We start from the raw sequence: 16,078 nt of genomic DNA on the forward strand, positions 1-16,078 counted from the left end.
ACCAAGAGTACCCTCGCACCCTCGTATCAGATATATTCCGAGCCCTCACATCTTGTAAGGTTGGAGACATGTTTTTTGAAGGGTGTAATTTGTTATTACAAATGTGGATGATCGAACACCTTTGTTACCGTCCCCGATACATGAATTATGCTTCTACTGGGAAAAACTGCATCGAAGAGCTTGGTATACAAGTGACAAGATTCGAAATGCCAGAAGGGGTCAGAAATTGGATCACCCGCCTTTAGTCTTTGACCATAGATCAGATAGAATGGACATTAGGTTGGCTCCCTATCGATGAGATTGTTCATATGCCGGCCACTGGTCCCTACTTCCTATTGATGGGTCTCTGTAGCATCCAGCCATATGCCCCATACAGGATTTTGAGAAAACTTGGAAGATGTCAGACAGTTCCTAAGGATGTGGACCTCAATACTTATGTGGTTGAAATTCGTTCTGATACTCAATTTCAACAAGATGTGGTCCGTCAAATTTGGAGTGAGTGCCAGCATTTGGGGGCAAATACCCGAGTACAGGATATGTCTAAAGGCGAGGTTCTACCTGGGTATGTCGTTTGGTACGAAAAGAGAGTCACAACAAACGACGAATTTGAAAGGTCGACTAAATGGTCCCATGTCTAGGATTTATTGATACAGCACAAGAACATTAGGCTTGGTTAGCCAAAGAAAAGGAATACTGGACCACCATCAACAAGTTAGAACATCAAGTCGGAACCATCAAATTTGAAAGTGGGTTGCAAATTGCTGAAGATGAGGGAGAAAAGAAAAGATTGGCCCGGGTAAATGAAGCCCTCTGAGTTCAGCTCTAAAATATGAAAATAGTTGTCGAGACGCCAGTAAGAAGTGAAAGGGACAAAAAATTCATAAGCAACTTGAGGCAAAAATTGCATGACTATGCGGCCGATCTGGCAAAGGCCGAGAAAGATTTGGCAAAAGCCCGAGCAAAGTTGGCAAAAGATGAAGAAGAACAGACAAGGTCAGCCCGCCAATTAAAGCAAACATATGAGAGAGAAATCACGATCTTAAGGAAAAAGCTGGCCACCCTCAAAAACGAAATGGGTCAGCAGACAAAGGACTTCAAGACAGAAACAGAACATTGTTATGCACTGATTAACAAATTGGAAGAGAGTGTGCTGAAGTTGCAAGACCAAAACAACATACCCAAGTAGGTATTGGAAGCCCGTGAATAGCAAATTGGATGCTTGCTACAAGAAAAGGGTGCCATTAAACTCAGAATCAAGGAAATAGTCGATTACACTACAATGAAATTCAATGAATGTGAGGGTATGACCAGAGCTATGTTCTTCGCTTCGGTGCTGTCTTTAGCTCACCAAATGATGGTCGTTCTAGAGTTCCTTCAAGAAGAGATTACACATAGGCCTGCGCCGAGACTGACTGATGTCCCGCAAGCCCCCGGAATAATATTTGACGCCCATATGTGTTCTTGATTTTGCAGTCTTCGAGTCTATATTTTACTTTTTTTCTCGAGTCTGTTTGTCCTTTCATCCATGTTGAGTCTGTTGTAATTTTGTTTTGAGTCAGTATGTTTTCCTCTTTTTTAAATCAGTTGTCAATATCTTCGATCTTTGTAAGAAAAAAAAAAAGACTTTTATTAATGAAATATTGAAAAAGCCCCAAAAATCTTATTTTCTTTCATTTTGCATTTACTTCCTTGAACTACCTAATGGTATGATTCATGTGGCGTCATAATACGTAGAAAATTCCCATCGGATACGATCATAGATATAATTAATCCAAGTTAAAATCAATAAAAAGAGAGAAAATTGAGAGGCAATAAGTAAAAGAAAAGGAAGAAAAGGAAGAAAAGTGTGATAACAATAGGAGAAAACCAAGAATGAAAAAGCAAAGAGAAAAAGAGAGTGTAAATGAAAAGAAAAAGAATTACAAAATGGAAAAGAGATAGTGAAAGCCGGGATGAAACACGCAGCCGTTGCAAAAATGTTTAACTATTCAGGTGCATTGCATCCTCAATGTGTGATTCCCTATCTATTAAATGTCTCAAAACTGACAAGGGTGTTGTGTGTGCGCCATTTAGCTAGGTTTTGTTCAGGTGGTTGTTTTTGTTGGTAATCTGGCTTCTCTCCCCTATTTTACAAGATCCAAAGGAAAGGTTCCAATTGCTTCAGAAAGTAATCTCCGCATTATTAATACTGAGGATAGCCTGAACTGGCTATTTCACAACTTGAATCGGCAACTGTCAAAGAAAACAAGATGTTGCATCTCCGCATGCTAGAAATGTGGGACGCCTGGTCCAACGGTAGGGAACCACTAAGCGCAATTTTTGAATTCCTTGAGCTGGTCCCAAGGATGAGTGAAACCACTAACATCCATATGACTAACCCATTCGTCCCATTTGGGTACCCTACTATATCATCCAACTTTACCGATATGCCTTTTGTGGTCTACCCCCATGCACCATTTTCTGGGGCATCTTTAACGTTGTTCTCTGCACCACCGGTCTTCACCATGGCATAACCAACCGTGTCTAGGCCATGCTTTCAACCCTCAACATTCACCTTCCAAAGGTTTGCAATTTCAACATGATATGACTCATGTCACTCCAGACTCGTACGTTAACAGCCACAATATAAGTCTCCGATTGAACAAACATTTTGAAATCCCGAGCAAGAAGAAATGGCGCAAAAAATGAGAAGCCTGGAATAGAGCTTGAAAAACATACAAGGCTTGAGTGGCCAAAAAAGAATTTCCTATTCGAATTTGTGCATGTTCCCAAATGTTCATTTACCTGCCGGTTACAAATGCCGAAGTTTGAGAAGTATGATGGGCACAGAGACCCAGTTGCTCATTTAAAGAAATACTGCAATCACCTGAGAGGCGCTGGTGGAAAATAAGAGCTTCTTATGAACTACTTCAGAGAAAGTTTAAGAGGAATCGCCTCAAAGTGGTACATGGACAAGGAAATCTCCCACTGGCATATGGGACGATTTGGCTCGAGATTTTGTCAAATAATTCCAGTATAACGTGGACATCTCTCCCGACAGAAACTCCTTGTCTAATTTGAAGAAGAAAATCGCGGAAAGTTTTCGCGAGTATGCTATCAAATGGGGCGCGCAGGCTGCCAGAGTAAAACCACCCATGGACAAAGCAAAAATTGTTACAGTCTTACTGTAGGCCCAAGAGGCTGATTACTTCCTAAATATGATGTCCGCTATGGGCAAGACATTTGCTGAGGCTATCAAGATTGGAGAGATGGTAGAGAACAGTCTGAAAACTAGCCAGATATTGAGTCAAGCCACTTTGAAAGCTACATTATAAGCCATCCAGAATGGCTCATGGGGTTTTGGCTAATCGCAAAAAGAGGGAGGAGGGAGCATGATGGCTTCGAGGGGAGCTCGTCGATCATTTGACCATTCTTATATGCCACTGAGAACCCACAACACTATTACCCAAATCAAGATACAACTTATGTCATGGCACCACCTTACTATGCGGTGATGAATGCCCAACCTTACACACGGCCCCAGCAGCATTACAACCAAACTCGAGTCGACCTCCCATAAATAACCATCCCTGCCAAGCTCCATACAATCCTCGCCCACCACAAAATGCCCACCAACATAATCCATGCCTTTGTGAGCCTCCCAGGAGAAACAATTTCAACTCTATTGGTGAATCTTACTCCAGTCTGCTTCAAAAGTTAATCCAACTTGTCTACTGCAACTTGTACCTCCTAATCGGCATAATCCCAAGTCCCCCATCATATAGGGCCGGTACCAGATGTGCTTACCATTTAGGAGTAAAAGGCCATAATATAGAAGACTGATGGACCCTCAAAAGGGTAGTCGAAAGCTTGATAGAAGAAAAAAGATTTGTGCTAAGGGACGAAGAGATCCCTAATGTGACCAACAATCCATTATCGGCTCACAACAATGGGTCGGTCATTGGAATGATTTGTGATGACAAAAAGTTTGATCCAGTATTGAAGGCCATTGTTGCCACCGCCAAATCAGAGGCAAGACCTAAAGCAGCGTTGAAACCGGCCAAAACCGAAAAGAAAATTGCTCCGGTTCCTCAAGCTGTTGAAACAAAGACTGGGAAAGCACCTGCCAAGAACGTGGTTCTTTATGCTCCTAAGGACCCAAGAAAAGAATAGCTTATCCTGAACACCCCCAAGAAATTCGAGGAAAGGAAGGCTACATTGAATGTGCCAAGATTATATGTTCCAAAGGGAACCTATGTGGCGCGGGGGCTGGTAATTTCACCAAGGCTGACTGAGCCCATGGTTATCAGTCGCGCACCACAGAGTCCTATGAAAGATCCCACTGCAGTCGCCTGGAACTACAATAGAATCTTGGTTACATTCAAAGGAAAAGAGGTTATGGGAGAAGTGAAGGAGATGAATCAGTCTGGGAAGTACCATAGCCCAGAAGAGCTAAAGAAGTCCAAATTGAACAGGGATAAATAGATGCCATCCAAGAAGCTTGTAGGCATCTTTGGAAGACTTCTTCCCTGGTCTCACTCTTATCTCTACTGTTGAGTTTGAATGAACACCGGAAAGTGCTCCTCAAAACACTGAATAAAGCATATGTCCCTATTGATACTTCTGTCGAACAATTGGAAAGAATAGCCGAAAGATTCTTTGAGGTCAATATGATTTCCTTCAGCTGCGATGATTTTCCCCCAAAGAGAGCCGCCCAAAACAAAGCCCTCCACCTTACTATCAAATATGAGAGCTATTATGCGAAAAAAGTGATGTTAGATAGTGGGTCCGGGGTCGATATTTGCCCTCTCTCAACACTCCAAATAATAGAGATTGGAACAAAAAGAATTCAAGCTAACAACATCTGCGTGCGAGCTTTTGATGGGGTCAAGAGAGACACAATAAGAGAAATTGATCTGATTTTGACTATTGGCCCCATGGACTTTGAGGTGACCTTCCAGGTCTTGGACATGGAAACCTCATACAATTTTCTCCTAGGTAGACCATGGATTCATGCTGCCGGAGCTGTTCCTTCCACTCTGCACCAAATGGTCAAGTTTGAATATGATAATCAAGAGATTGTTGTACATAGAGAAGATGAGCAATCCATCTACCGCGACCCCTCGGTCCCATGTCTTGAAGCTAGGGAAGGTGGTGAGCATATTGTATACCAAGCTTTAGAAATTGTGGTCGCCGACCAATTTGAGGAAGGGGCCCCATTACCTCAACCTTGCCGGGTCTAATGCTTCGGTCATGGTCGCCACTCAAATGATTCGAAATGGGTATAAGCCCAGAAAGGGGCTCGGGGTATCTCTGTAGTGCATCACTGAGCCTGTTACCCCAATCGCCAATGCAAAGTTTTTCGGTGTAGGTTTCCGAGCTATAGAAGCTGACAGAACATGGGCTACTGAGCGCAAAGAAAAAGGGTGGGTCCTGTCCCAGCCCATTCCACATCTTGCCCAAACATTTGTCAAACCAAAGTATGTGGAAGAAGAAGAAGAAGAGGGCTTCACGGCCGAAGAAATTGATGATATCTGTGAAGCCTTAAAACAAATGCTATATGAGTCCCACATGGTCCAACCGGGGTAAGGAATGAGCAATGCCAAGGTTCAGTATATGGGGCTAGATTTCAAGCTCCAGAACTGGAAAGGTACCCCATTCTCTGTCAGGCGGGAGTCCTGGTAGTTCAATCTTGCCATCTCTTCTACATTCGAGTTATTTAAGTGTGTAACTCGAATGTTTTTACTTTATTGTCTTTTAGTTTTGATGTAAACCCTCATATCTTCGATTCAATGAAATGGAATCAATATTTCATCGTCCATAGATGTCTCTTTTCCTTTGTTCTGATTTTGCTATTTTTCTTATCTTTTTCTTTTTAGTTCTAGCAATGCGGACTTAAATAACATAACATGCTTGCGGACTTCATGCCCAGATCCTAAAATACTGTCTAACTTTGAAATAATGAATTAAGATTCAGGATATGATGAAGATGAGGCTTTAAGGAAAATAAATCGAGAATTAGAACAATTTGAGAATAAGCCTAAGACAAACTTAAATGAAACCGAGCTAGTTAATTTGGGTAGTTCAGAAGAGATCCGAGAAACCATGATAAGCATTCACACTAACAAAAGAACTAGAGATGCCTTTATCCAACTTTTGTTTGAATTCAAAGACGTGTTTGCATGGTCTTATGATGATATGCCAGGGCTGAGTGTTGATTTGGTGGTATATAAATTGCCTACCTATCCCGGTTATCCACTTGTCCAATAGAAGCAAAGAAAGTTCAAAACCGATATTAGTGATAATATGAAGAAAGAAGTCATGGAACAACTAAAAGCTAGTACGATCCGAGTGGTCCGATACACTACGTGGTTGGCTAATATGGTTCCAGTGCCGAAGAAAGATGGAAAAACCTGAGTGTGTGTTGATTACTTGGATTTTAACAAGGCGAGTCCCAAGGACAACTTTCCACTGCCGAACATCCATATTTTTGTTGATAAATGTGCTAAACATGAGATACAGTCTTTCGTGGATTGTTATGCTGGATATCACCAGGATGAAGAAGATGCGGAAAACACTGCTTTTGCCACACCTTGGGGCACTTACTATTACAGGGTCATTCCATTTGGTCTGAAAAATGTTGGGGTAACTTACATGAAAGTTATGACTGTCATCTTACATGACATGATGCATCAGGAAATTGAGGTATATGTGGATGATGTGATCATTAAATCCAAAACGCAAGAAGGCCATGTGCGAGATCTGAGGAAATTCTTTGAGTGTCTGTGCAGGTATGATTTGAAATTGAACCCAGCTAAACGTGCATTCGGAGTTCCATCTGGAAAGCTCATGAGGTTTATAGCCAGTCAGAGGGGTATCGAATTAGATCCAATAAAGATAAAGTCTATTCGGGATTTGCCACCTCTAAAGACCAAGAAAGAGGTCACGAGTCCGCTAGGGAGATTGAATTACATCAGAAGATTCATCGCTCAGCTTACTACCACTTGTGAGCCCATGTTCAAGCTATTGAAGAAAGATATGGAAATAAAATGGACAGAGGAATGCCTAGAAGCTTTTGATAAAATCAAAGAATACCTGTTAAATCCGCCAGTGTTGGTTCCGCCCGAGCTAGAAGACCTTTGTTCTTATATCTAACGGTCTTGAAAAATTCTTTTGGCTGTGTCTTGGGGCAACATGATGTAATTGGGAAGAGAGAGAAAGCCATATACTATCTGAGCAAGAAGTTCACCGGTTATGAAGCCAAGTAGACTTTGTTGGAAAGAAGTTCTTGCGCCCTAACTTGGGTCGCCCAAAAGCTCAGACATTACTTGTTGGGCTACACAACATATCTCATAACCAGGATGGATACTTTAAAGTATATGTTCCAGAAGCTGATGCCCACGAGAAGGTTAGTGAAATGGCAGATCCTGCTCACCAAGTTTGACATTGTCTATGTCACTCGCACAGTGATAAAAGCCCAAACCTTGGCGGACCATCTAGCTGAGAACCCGGTCGATGATGAATACGAACCCCTAAGAACTTATTTTCCGGACGAGGAAGTAAACTCGGTTGAGGTAGTTCCAAAGAACATCAATGCCTGGAAAATATTCTTTGATGGGGTTGTAAATGCAAAAGGCATGCGGTTGGGGCAATTCTGATTTCTCCTACATGTCAGCACTATCCAGCCACAACTCGACTTCGGTTCTTCTGTACAAACAACACTATCGATTATGAAGACTGTATCATGGGCATGAACATGGCAGTTGATCTGGATGTAGAGGAATTATTAATCATGAGGGATTCTAATTTAATCATTGGACAAGCCCAAGGTGAGTGTGAAACTCGAGACATCAAACTCATACCGTATAGGCAACATGTGAAAGATCTCAGCTAATTGTTCAAGTCCGTCGAGTTCAAGTATATTCCCCCTTTCCACAAAGAGCTAGCTGATGCACTATCTACTTTGGCACCAATGTTGTCGTACCCGGGTAATGTTCATATTGACCCGCTGGAAATCCAGGTTCGAGAAAGGCATGGTTATTATAATGCAGTTGAAATGGAGCCAGATGTTCAGCCATGGTATCATGATATCAAAAGGTTTTTGAAAACAAAAGAATATCTCGAGAAAGTCAGTAGATATCAAAATAGAACTATCGGAAGGCTTGCAAGCAGTTTCTTTTTGAGTGGAGAGGTCCTATACAAAAGAACTCCAGATCTGAACCTTTTGAGGTGCGTAGATTTCCAAGAAGCTGAAAAGATCATGAACGAAGTGCATTCGGGAGTATGTGGCCTCACATAAATGAGTATGTCCTTGCAAATAAAATCCTCCGGGCAGGTTATTACTGGATGACCATGGAAAAAGATTGTTTCAGTTTCATCCGAATATGCCATACACGATGACTTAATTCATGCACTGCCTTCAGAGCTACATCATATGTCAACACCTTGGCCATTTGTTTCTTGGGGCATGGATGTTATTGGACCAATCGAGCTAAAAGCTTCAAATGGGCACAGATTCATCTTGGTTGCCATCGATTATTTCACAAAGTGGGTCGAAGCAGTCACTTTCAAAACCGTCTACCAAGAAAGCAATGGTAGACTTCATGCATTCCAACATTATTTGTCGTTTGATATTCTTGAAAATATCATTATAGACAACGCTGCAAAACTGAACATCCACTTGATGAGGGAAGTATTCGAACAATTTAAAATTATGCATCATTATTCTACCCCTTATCGGCCCAAAGCTAATGGCGTTGTTGAAGCTGCAAACAAGTATATTGAGAAGATCCTCAGGAAAATGATTCAAGGTTCCAGACAATGGCATGAAAAGTTACCATTTGCATTATTGGGATATTGCACAACCATGCGCACATCAATTTGGGGCCATGCCCTTCTTCTTGGTTTATGGCACTGAAGTTGTAATACCAGCAGAAGTTGATATTCCCCCTCTTTAGATCATTGTTGAAGCCGAGATCGAGGATGTTGAATGGGTCAAGACCTGATTGGAACAGTTGACTATGATTGATGAAAAACGGATGGCCACAATTTTCCACGAGCAGTTGTACCAACAAAGAATAGCTCGTGCCTACAACAAGAAAGTGCGGACCAGAAAATTCGAAGTGGGGAAACTCGTTCAAATACGTATTCTCCTACATCATGAAGAAAACAAAGGAAAGTTTTCTCCAAATTGGATGGGTCCGTACATTATCAGAAGAGTGTTGCCAAAGGGCGCATTATACTTGGGAGACATCGGCGGAAATGACCCTGAAACAGCTATTAATGCAGATGCAGTCAAAAGGTATTACATTTGACCCATTTTCACAGCTTTAACATGCTCCGATTGGGATGGCAAAGGCTTTCTTTGTCGCTATCCAAACACTACCAACCTTTTGCAAACTTGTTGAGTCGGTTCCCTTTATTTGATTACCCTCTTTGGAACCTGGAAGTTATTATTGAAAAAAAAAAAGATGAAATGAAAAATGAAAAGAAAAGAAAGACAAAAGAAAATCAAAAGCAAAGATCATTGAACTACGTTCGACTTGATTCTGAAAGGATAGGCAGCCTATCTCTGGGGTTCAGTCACACCAAAACAAAAATCCACATTCCCCCCAAAAGTCGAAACTGGGGTAGATGTTATAATGGTTTGGCAATGGTTTCGCCTGAAAGGTTCTAAAGTTGTAATTCAATCCAAATCCTTCTTACCCAAATCCTTTTCAAGTCGTTCCAATCAATTGCGAGAATGTCCAAGAATTGGAGGATAAAACCACTTGGATTTGATATAATTAAATGAGAGAAATAAAATGAGAGAGTCTTATTGGTGAAAACCCTCACGGGCACCGTAAGGCGATGGTAAATAGAGAAATTAAAATGAAAGTTTTGTTAGTAAAAACTAGCAAAGAGCACTATAAGGCGATAGTGAGAAGAGAAATGAGAGAGTCCAGCTGGTGAAAACCCACAAAGGGCACTACTGATCAAAAAGAGGTTCCTCACAGCCATTGGAATCGATACAGTCTTGGGCAGGGTTTCGAGGTTTCAAGGCAAAAGTTGTAATGAATTTCTGAGAGTCGGACACTTTACACAGATCAGGCATCCAACCCAAAAGGCATGTCATGTTCATTGAAGTCCGTATGTACCCTAGATAAGTCCTTTTTTCCTTTCCCCGAAAGGGATACCTCTTGTCTAAATTCATTATCCATTCCATTATTTGTTTTTCTTTGAATCCCTTTCGGTCTAACTCTGTTTCGAAACTATGACAAAAAGGGATGGTAAGACCGACTTATAGGGTTCTCATTTGATACAAGCTAATATGCAAAAAGGAACCCAGCCTCGATAGGGTCATCAAGTTGACCCCGACTGGCCATAGTGGCCGATGCTTCGAAATCAAAAAATCTCGAAAGAAGGAAATCAAATTGAAATGCTTATAAGGGCGCAATGAAGTTGAAAAGGTGGAGTCCCACGTGACTAACCGTCTTGGAAAGGTTTGAAAAGCTAAGGATACCCCAATCCTTTGAATTTAAAAATTGGAAGAAAGAAAGTCAAATGCCTATAGGCAAAATAAAATTGAAAAAGGTTAAGTCCCATGAGACCAACCGTCATGGTAAAGTTTTGGAAAAGCCAAAGGTTCTTCATGGCCAGAAATGCAATCGGTATTCAGGAAACAACTAGTTGCAGTTGAAATCATTATCAAAAGAAGATGGGCCGAGATCAAGTGACTGAAACACTCAAGGCCACAAAACCAACCACTGTTCAAACTAACAATTGTTCTTTGTTTGAAAATAGGAAATAGATGCAATCCAAAAGCAACCCTATAAAAAGCAGGTGCAACCAAAAAGAAATTGTACGGAGGCTAAAAATAACTTTGTAGCAGCAACAACTCCCAAAAAGGGAAGTCTTCTCCAAATTCTTTCCCGCATTTTGCTCATTCTCTTAATAAAAAGAAAGAAGAAAGAAATAAAGTTCAAAATCATGGTAGTATAGGGTGCACCAATCCCTAGCTGCGTTTTCCAGCATAGGGTCTCCACTCCCTAGTTGATTTTATCTTAGACATAGGGTCTCCACTCCGTAGTCTCTTTTCCAACATAGGGTCTCCACTCTCTAGTTGATGTTATTTTTGACATAGGGTCTCCACTCTCTAGTTGATGTTATTTTTGACATAGGGTCTCCACTCCCTAGTCTCTTTTCCAACATAGGGTCTCCACTCCCTAGTTGATTTTATCTTAGACATTGGGTCTCCACTCCCTCGTCTCTTTTCCAACATAGTATCTCCACTCTCTAATTGATTCTATCTTAGACATAGGGTCTCCACTCCCCAGTCCCTTTTCCAACATAGGGTATTCACTCCCTAGTTGATGTTATGTTATACAAAGCGTCTCCACTCCCTAGTCTCTTTTCCAATATAGGTTCTTCACTCCCTAGTTGATTTTATTTTAGACATGGGGTCTCCACTCCCTAGTCTCTTTTCCAACATAGGGTCTCCACTCCCTAGTTGATTTTATTTTAGACATAGGATTTCCAGTCCCTAGTCTCTTTTCCAACAATAGAACCTCCATTCCCTAGTTGATTTTATTTTAGACATAGGGTCTCTACTCCCTAGTCTCTTTTTCTAGGGTCTCCACTTCCTAGTTAATTTTATTTTAGATATAGGGTCTTCATTCCCTAGTCGGGTTGATCTTAAATGCAGGGTACATCACTCCCTAATATCATTGCTAACATAGGGAACACCATTCCTTAGTCCCTTTATTACTTTCAATAATGAAGCAGTATAGAGTATTATTACAAATAACTCACGAAATTTTTCTAGTGAAAACTTGGGCAGAAAAATTTCGTTTTTTTGTTTTGTTTTGGTGTCAGAGCAAGTTTTACCTCGAGGCATGGGGGTTTGAGATAACCAAATCAATCCAAAATAAAGAAAAGAAAATAAAAAGAAGTGAATCCAGACGCAAAAGTGGATGAAAGATATGGGTTGTTCAACACATGACTGAAGTCACGAGCACTGCATTTCTCGTTTTGATCAGAAGAAGCCTTAGAAGAATGAAAGCTAGCAAGCATCAAGGTTCATATCAGAGTCTGAGTGAAGAACTGGGGAAGACTCAAGATCAAGTTTCAGAAGACCTATAAATAGAAATCTTGTAACTCATAGCTGATAGGCTTCTTTAATTCCTTTTGCTTTTTTGATTTGGTGTAATAAGGAACTTAGCGAGTAGTAACAGCAGCAACAATAGTGAAATCACAACTTCCCGGTAGCCCTAGCTACCAAAATTTCCAGAATTATACTGACTTGATTCCTTTATACCCAAGGATATGTAGGCAACCTCGGAAGCAAGGTTCAGTCAAACTTTTTCAAAATGCTTCACATGGTTCAAACGGGCAAAAATTGCTCGTAATTGCTCACTTTATCTTTTCCCAACAACTCTTCATGTTCTCTAGCATAAAGGGGCAGCTGTGAGCATGTAATTTTTGCTCTACAAGAATACTCCTACCATGAAAATGGTAATAACAATTAAATTTAATTATAGGACTCTAAAAATATGTGATCTATTTTTATGCTAGTTGTTAAGCAGTTGATGCTATGTATGTGAAACTTAGAAAGGAAATGAGGGTTAAGGATAGGGAGATAATCAAACCGCTTGGCTAATTATCGGGGCCTCGAGCTTGTCGATTCGGGGGCCTCATGGTCGATTCGGGAGCTTGGCTAGGAGCTATCGAGAGGGGCCGAAGTATGGCTAACAGTTATAATAAAATCAACGAAGGCTCTTTATGGCCAATGGTAAGAAGTAAATAAAGAACAATAATGAAGATAATAAATGGAAGCAATAATATCAAGAGAATATGTTAGAGAGAAAAGAGAATGTTCTTGTATATTTCGTACGGAGCAACTGAAGCAACAGACCTTTACAAGATGACAAGGACCCCCTTATATAGGAGGGAAATTCCAACATAGTACAAAATACATTAATTACAAAGATAAAGGGATGGGACAGCTAAATGACACCCTGATCCAGGGCTAGGGTAGTCCACCAGGCTCTGTCAGTCCTAGCCGTGTACCTTGGGAACTGCCCACTCCTACCATAGCTGTGGTCGACATTATCCCAAGGTCGAGCGTCGACGAACCTCGAAGGGGAAATTCGACCATAGCCTTGTAGCCTCGAGGCTTCGAGATGATCTTCTGAGGTACCTCGATAACGAGGAAATGGACCCTCCGATTTCACCGTACACAGATAGTCTCTGCATTTCTTAAAGTAAAAGTGATAAGAAACGACCTTGAACCTTTGCCCCCTCCGATATTCTTGCAATGACGACAGTCATAAGGTGCCAAAAAATGGTGCACATGCAGCCCTTGAAGGCCTCCGTATTGATTATGGCAGTTAATTGTCCTTTGTTCTCCTTCAATGCGCACGCGGGGCTTCTATAAATACTCCCCTCCTTGTCCTTCCCAACTCATTACATTTCTAGAACCCAAAAAAGGTTCCTTCTTCCTTTACCCTTGTTCAAACCTAGGAACGCAACTCCCCTTTCTCTTCTGGAAATTTCTAGCAATGGCGAAAACTTCCGTCTTTGTTTCCCAGGAGAATGTGGCCTCATCCTATTCTCTCTTATCTTAAGGTGAAGCGGAAATGCCTGCTTGTGCTGAGGAATGCGTTACAAGATCTTTCACGATGGCTTCTGATTTCAAGGTCGAAAGGCCTTCTTCGAAGCCGAGGCGCAGTGAGCCCGTAACTCAGTATAATAGCTCGATAATAGACGTCGGAAGAGTGAAAACTGATTGTCACTGGGGGGACGCAGTGCTTGTGGGGATCCCTTCTTGGGAGGAGGATATTACGACATACAAAATAGGTTTTCTCAGTGTGTACACTTATCCGTTTACTCTAGGGCCAGTGGGGCCATCTTCGCCCTCGATCGACCCCGTGATTCTTGACTTCTGCCAACGATGCCAAGTGACCCTTGGCCAAATTCATCCTTCATTCTGGCGTGTTGTTTACATGATCAGGTACTACGTTAACATGATCGGGGAGGTTACTTTCACCCTTAATCATCTGATCAGGATGTATAACCCCCGTCTCTTCTATAAGGGTCTAATCAAACTCCACTGTCAAGCCCCGAGGGCCCTCTTTGCCTGCACCGAGGAGCTCGGGAATGGGGGATGGATAAGCCGTTTTGCTCGAGTAAGGACTTCTAACCTGATCCCGGCGAAAAAGATACTGTTTCCCGAGAGGTGGAATGTGGAACGTAAGAAGACATGTTATCTAGCATTCCCTCGCTTCTCTTTGAATACGTTCTTCCACGCACTTAACTTTTCTTGCTAATGCAGCTGTAGCAATTTACCCTGGTACGGTCTCAGGCCTCCCAGGTTGGGTTGGCCGCCGACTCGATTTGTTCGTATGATGAGCGAGTGTGGCATAGTTTATCCCAGGCCCGGTGGGAAACTAAGGATCATGGTGAGCCTCCACCCTTGCTGTAGTCATCCCTTTCGACTTAAATCGCTACTGGCAGCGCTCTCGTTCCCTGTGCTTACCTCTTTCATTTGTGTAGGTCTGGGGGAAGTCCCCTTGATGAAGGGAGAATTACCCGACAGGGATGGTGATTTAGTACCCAATGAAGGGAAGAAAAGACAAAGGGATTCGTTCAACATACCTTCTGAATCTAAGAAGATTAAGGCTGAAGAAGCTAAGGCCGACCCGACAGCTCCAACCCCGAAAATGGAGGGAAACCCTCGAGTTGAGGGTGAGGGGGAAAATAGCTTCTCGATAGGGCCCGAGGGAGGGATAAACCTGGCTGATCTTGGGGCCGTAGATATGGTGGCTTCCGAGCCAGAGTCTGATGTCGTTGTGGTTCCACTTTGTAGCAGAGAGATAACTGAGGGAGTATCGGGTTCTGCCCCTGAGCTGGTCGGTGGTTAGAGTTCCCCACGGTGTGGGGTGCCTTCATTAGGTGGTTCGAATGGGCATAGTTCTGGGGCCCTGAATGGACAAGGGATGGTCCTGACTGACCCTGCCAGTGTTGTGGTTGTGATTGATTCCCTTCAGGGAACGACCCTTCCTTCTAAGGGAGTGCAAGATGCCTCTCACGAAGAATCTCCCGATCCGGGGATGCCTGTCAGATGTGGAGATGTGCTTGAAAGGCTTCCAACCATTCCCGAGGGAGTCCCTGAGATCGATGCTTTCCTCATTTTTGGTGAGATGAGCAGGCTTTGTGAGCAGGTAATCTTTGCAAACCCTACTTGTTGCTCGGGCCTCGGTTGTCCTGACCTTTGTCTTTCCAACCTGTCTCTTTTCATGGCTTCAGGCCAAGGTGCTTTACAATCAGACTTTCACCCGGTATAAGGCCGAGGTGACCCGTCATGAGCGTGAGAAGGCTCTTCTTACTAAATAGGTTATCTAGTCCCCGTTTGCCATTATTTGAATGTTTTGCCAAATCCTAGTGTTTTAACATCTTGGATCTGATTTGTGTAGTTTGAGAAGGAAGGTGCCCTACTGAGGAAGGAACTCCGGGCCAGAGTCTCTGAAGTCTCCGAACTCAAGTGGCGCGAGAGAGAGATAACTTTCGAGAGGGATTCCCTCCAAGAGAAGGTGACATTAGTTGGGCGTCAGCTTAGTGACACAAGGGAGGATAGTAACAAGTACAAGGGTCTTTATTTTGAGTTAGTAGCTACATTATCCGGGATCAAAACTGAAATCGAGGCGCTTGTATCTTTGCATGGAGAGGATGCTATTACGACAAGCGCTCAAGCCGGGAGGGCACCCGAGGGGGGCGAGCCGAGATTGACTCGGGCAGTGGAGTGTGCATGATTGGGATCTCGAAGGCAGACTTTTGGGGATATACATGCGGGAGATATCATTTTGCCTGCCGAGCTCAAGAGGATGGAGACCCTAGAGAAGAGAGATGTTGTCTTGCTTGCTTCCAGAGGTGCGCCCGGGTAGTGGCTCAGGATGTGATAAAAAATAAGGCGGAGCCCCCGAAGGGGAAGAGGCCATCGAAGAGGAGCCATTGAAGGACCCTTAGTTGTTGGGGTGAAACCTTTGGTGGAGACATCGAAGATGTAGGCTCGATGATAAATTAGGATTCTGTTCGGTTCTCTCTTTGTAAGGGTTTCTTTTTA

The 16,078-nt window shown here is 42.6% G+C and overlaps 1 protein-coding gene across 1 annotated transcript; it reads left to right on the forward strand.

The window, feature by feature from the left end:
* Positions 1–4,278: 4,278 nt before the first annotated feature.
* LOC142170195 (putative mitochondrial protein AtMg00860) lies at positions 4,279–7,134 on the forward strand. Its single transcript, XM_075232039.1, has 2 exons — positions 4,279–4,412; positions 6,771–7,134. The coding sequence occupies exons 1-2, from the start codon at positions 4,279–4,281 to the stop codon at positions 7,132–7,134; spliced, it is 498 nt and encodes a 165-aa protein (XP_075088140.1).
* The last annotated feature ends 8,944 nt before the right edge of the window (positions 7,135–16,078 follow it).

This window comes from Nicotiana tabacum, chromosome 16 (assembly GCF_000715075.1).
Source record: "Nicotiana tabacum cultivar K326 chromosome 16, ASM71507v2, whole genome shotgun sequence".
NCBI classification, from domain to species: domain Eukaryota; kingdom Viridiplantae; phylum Streptophyta; class Magnoliopsida; order Solanales; family Solanaceae; genus Nicotiana; species Nicotiana tabacum.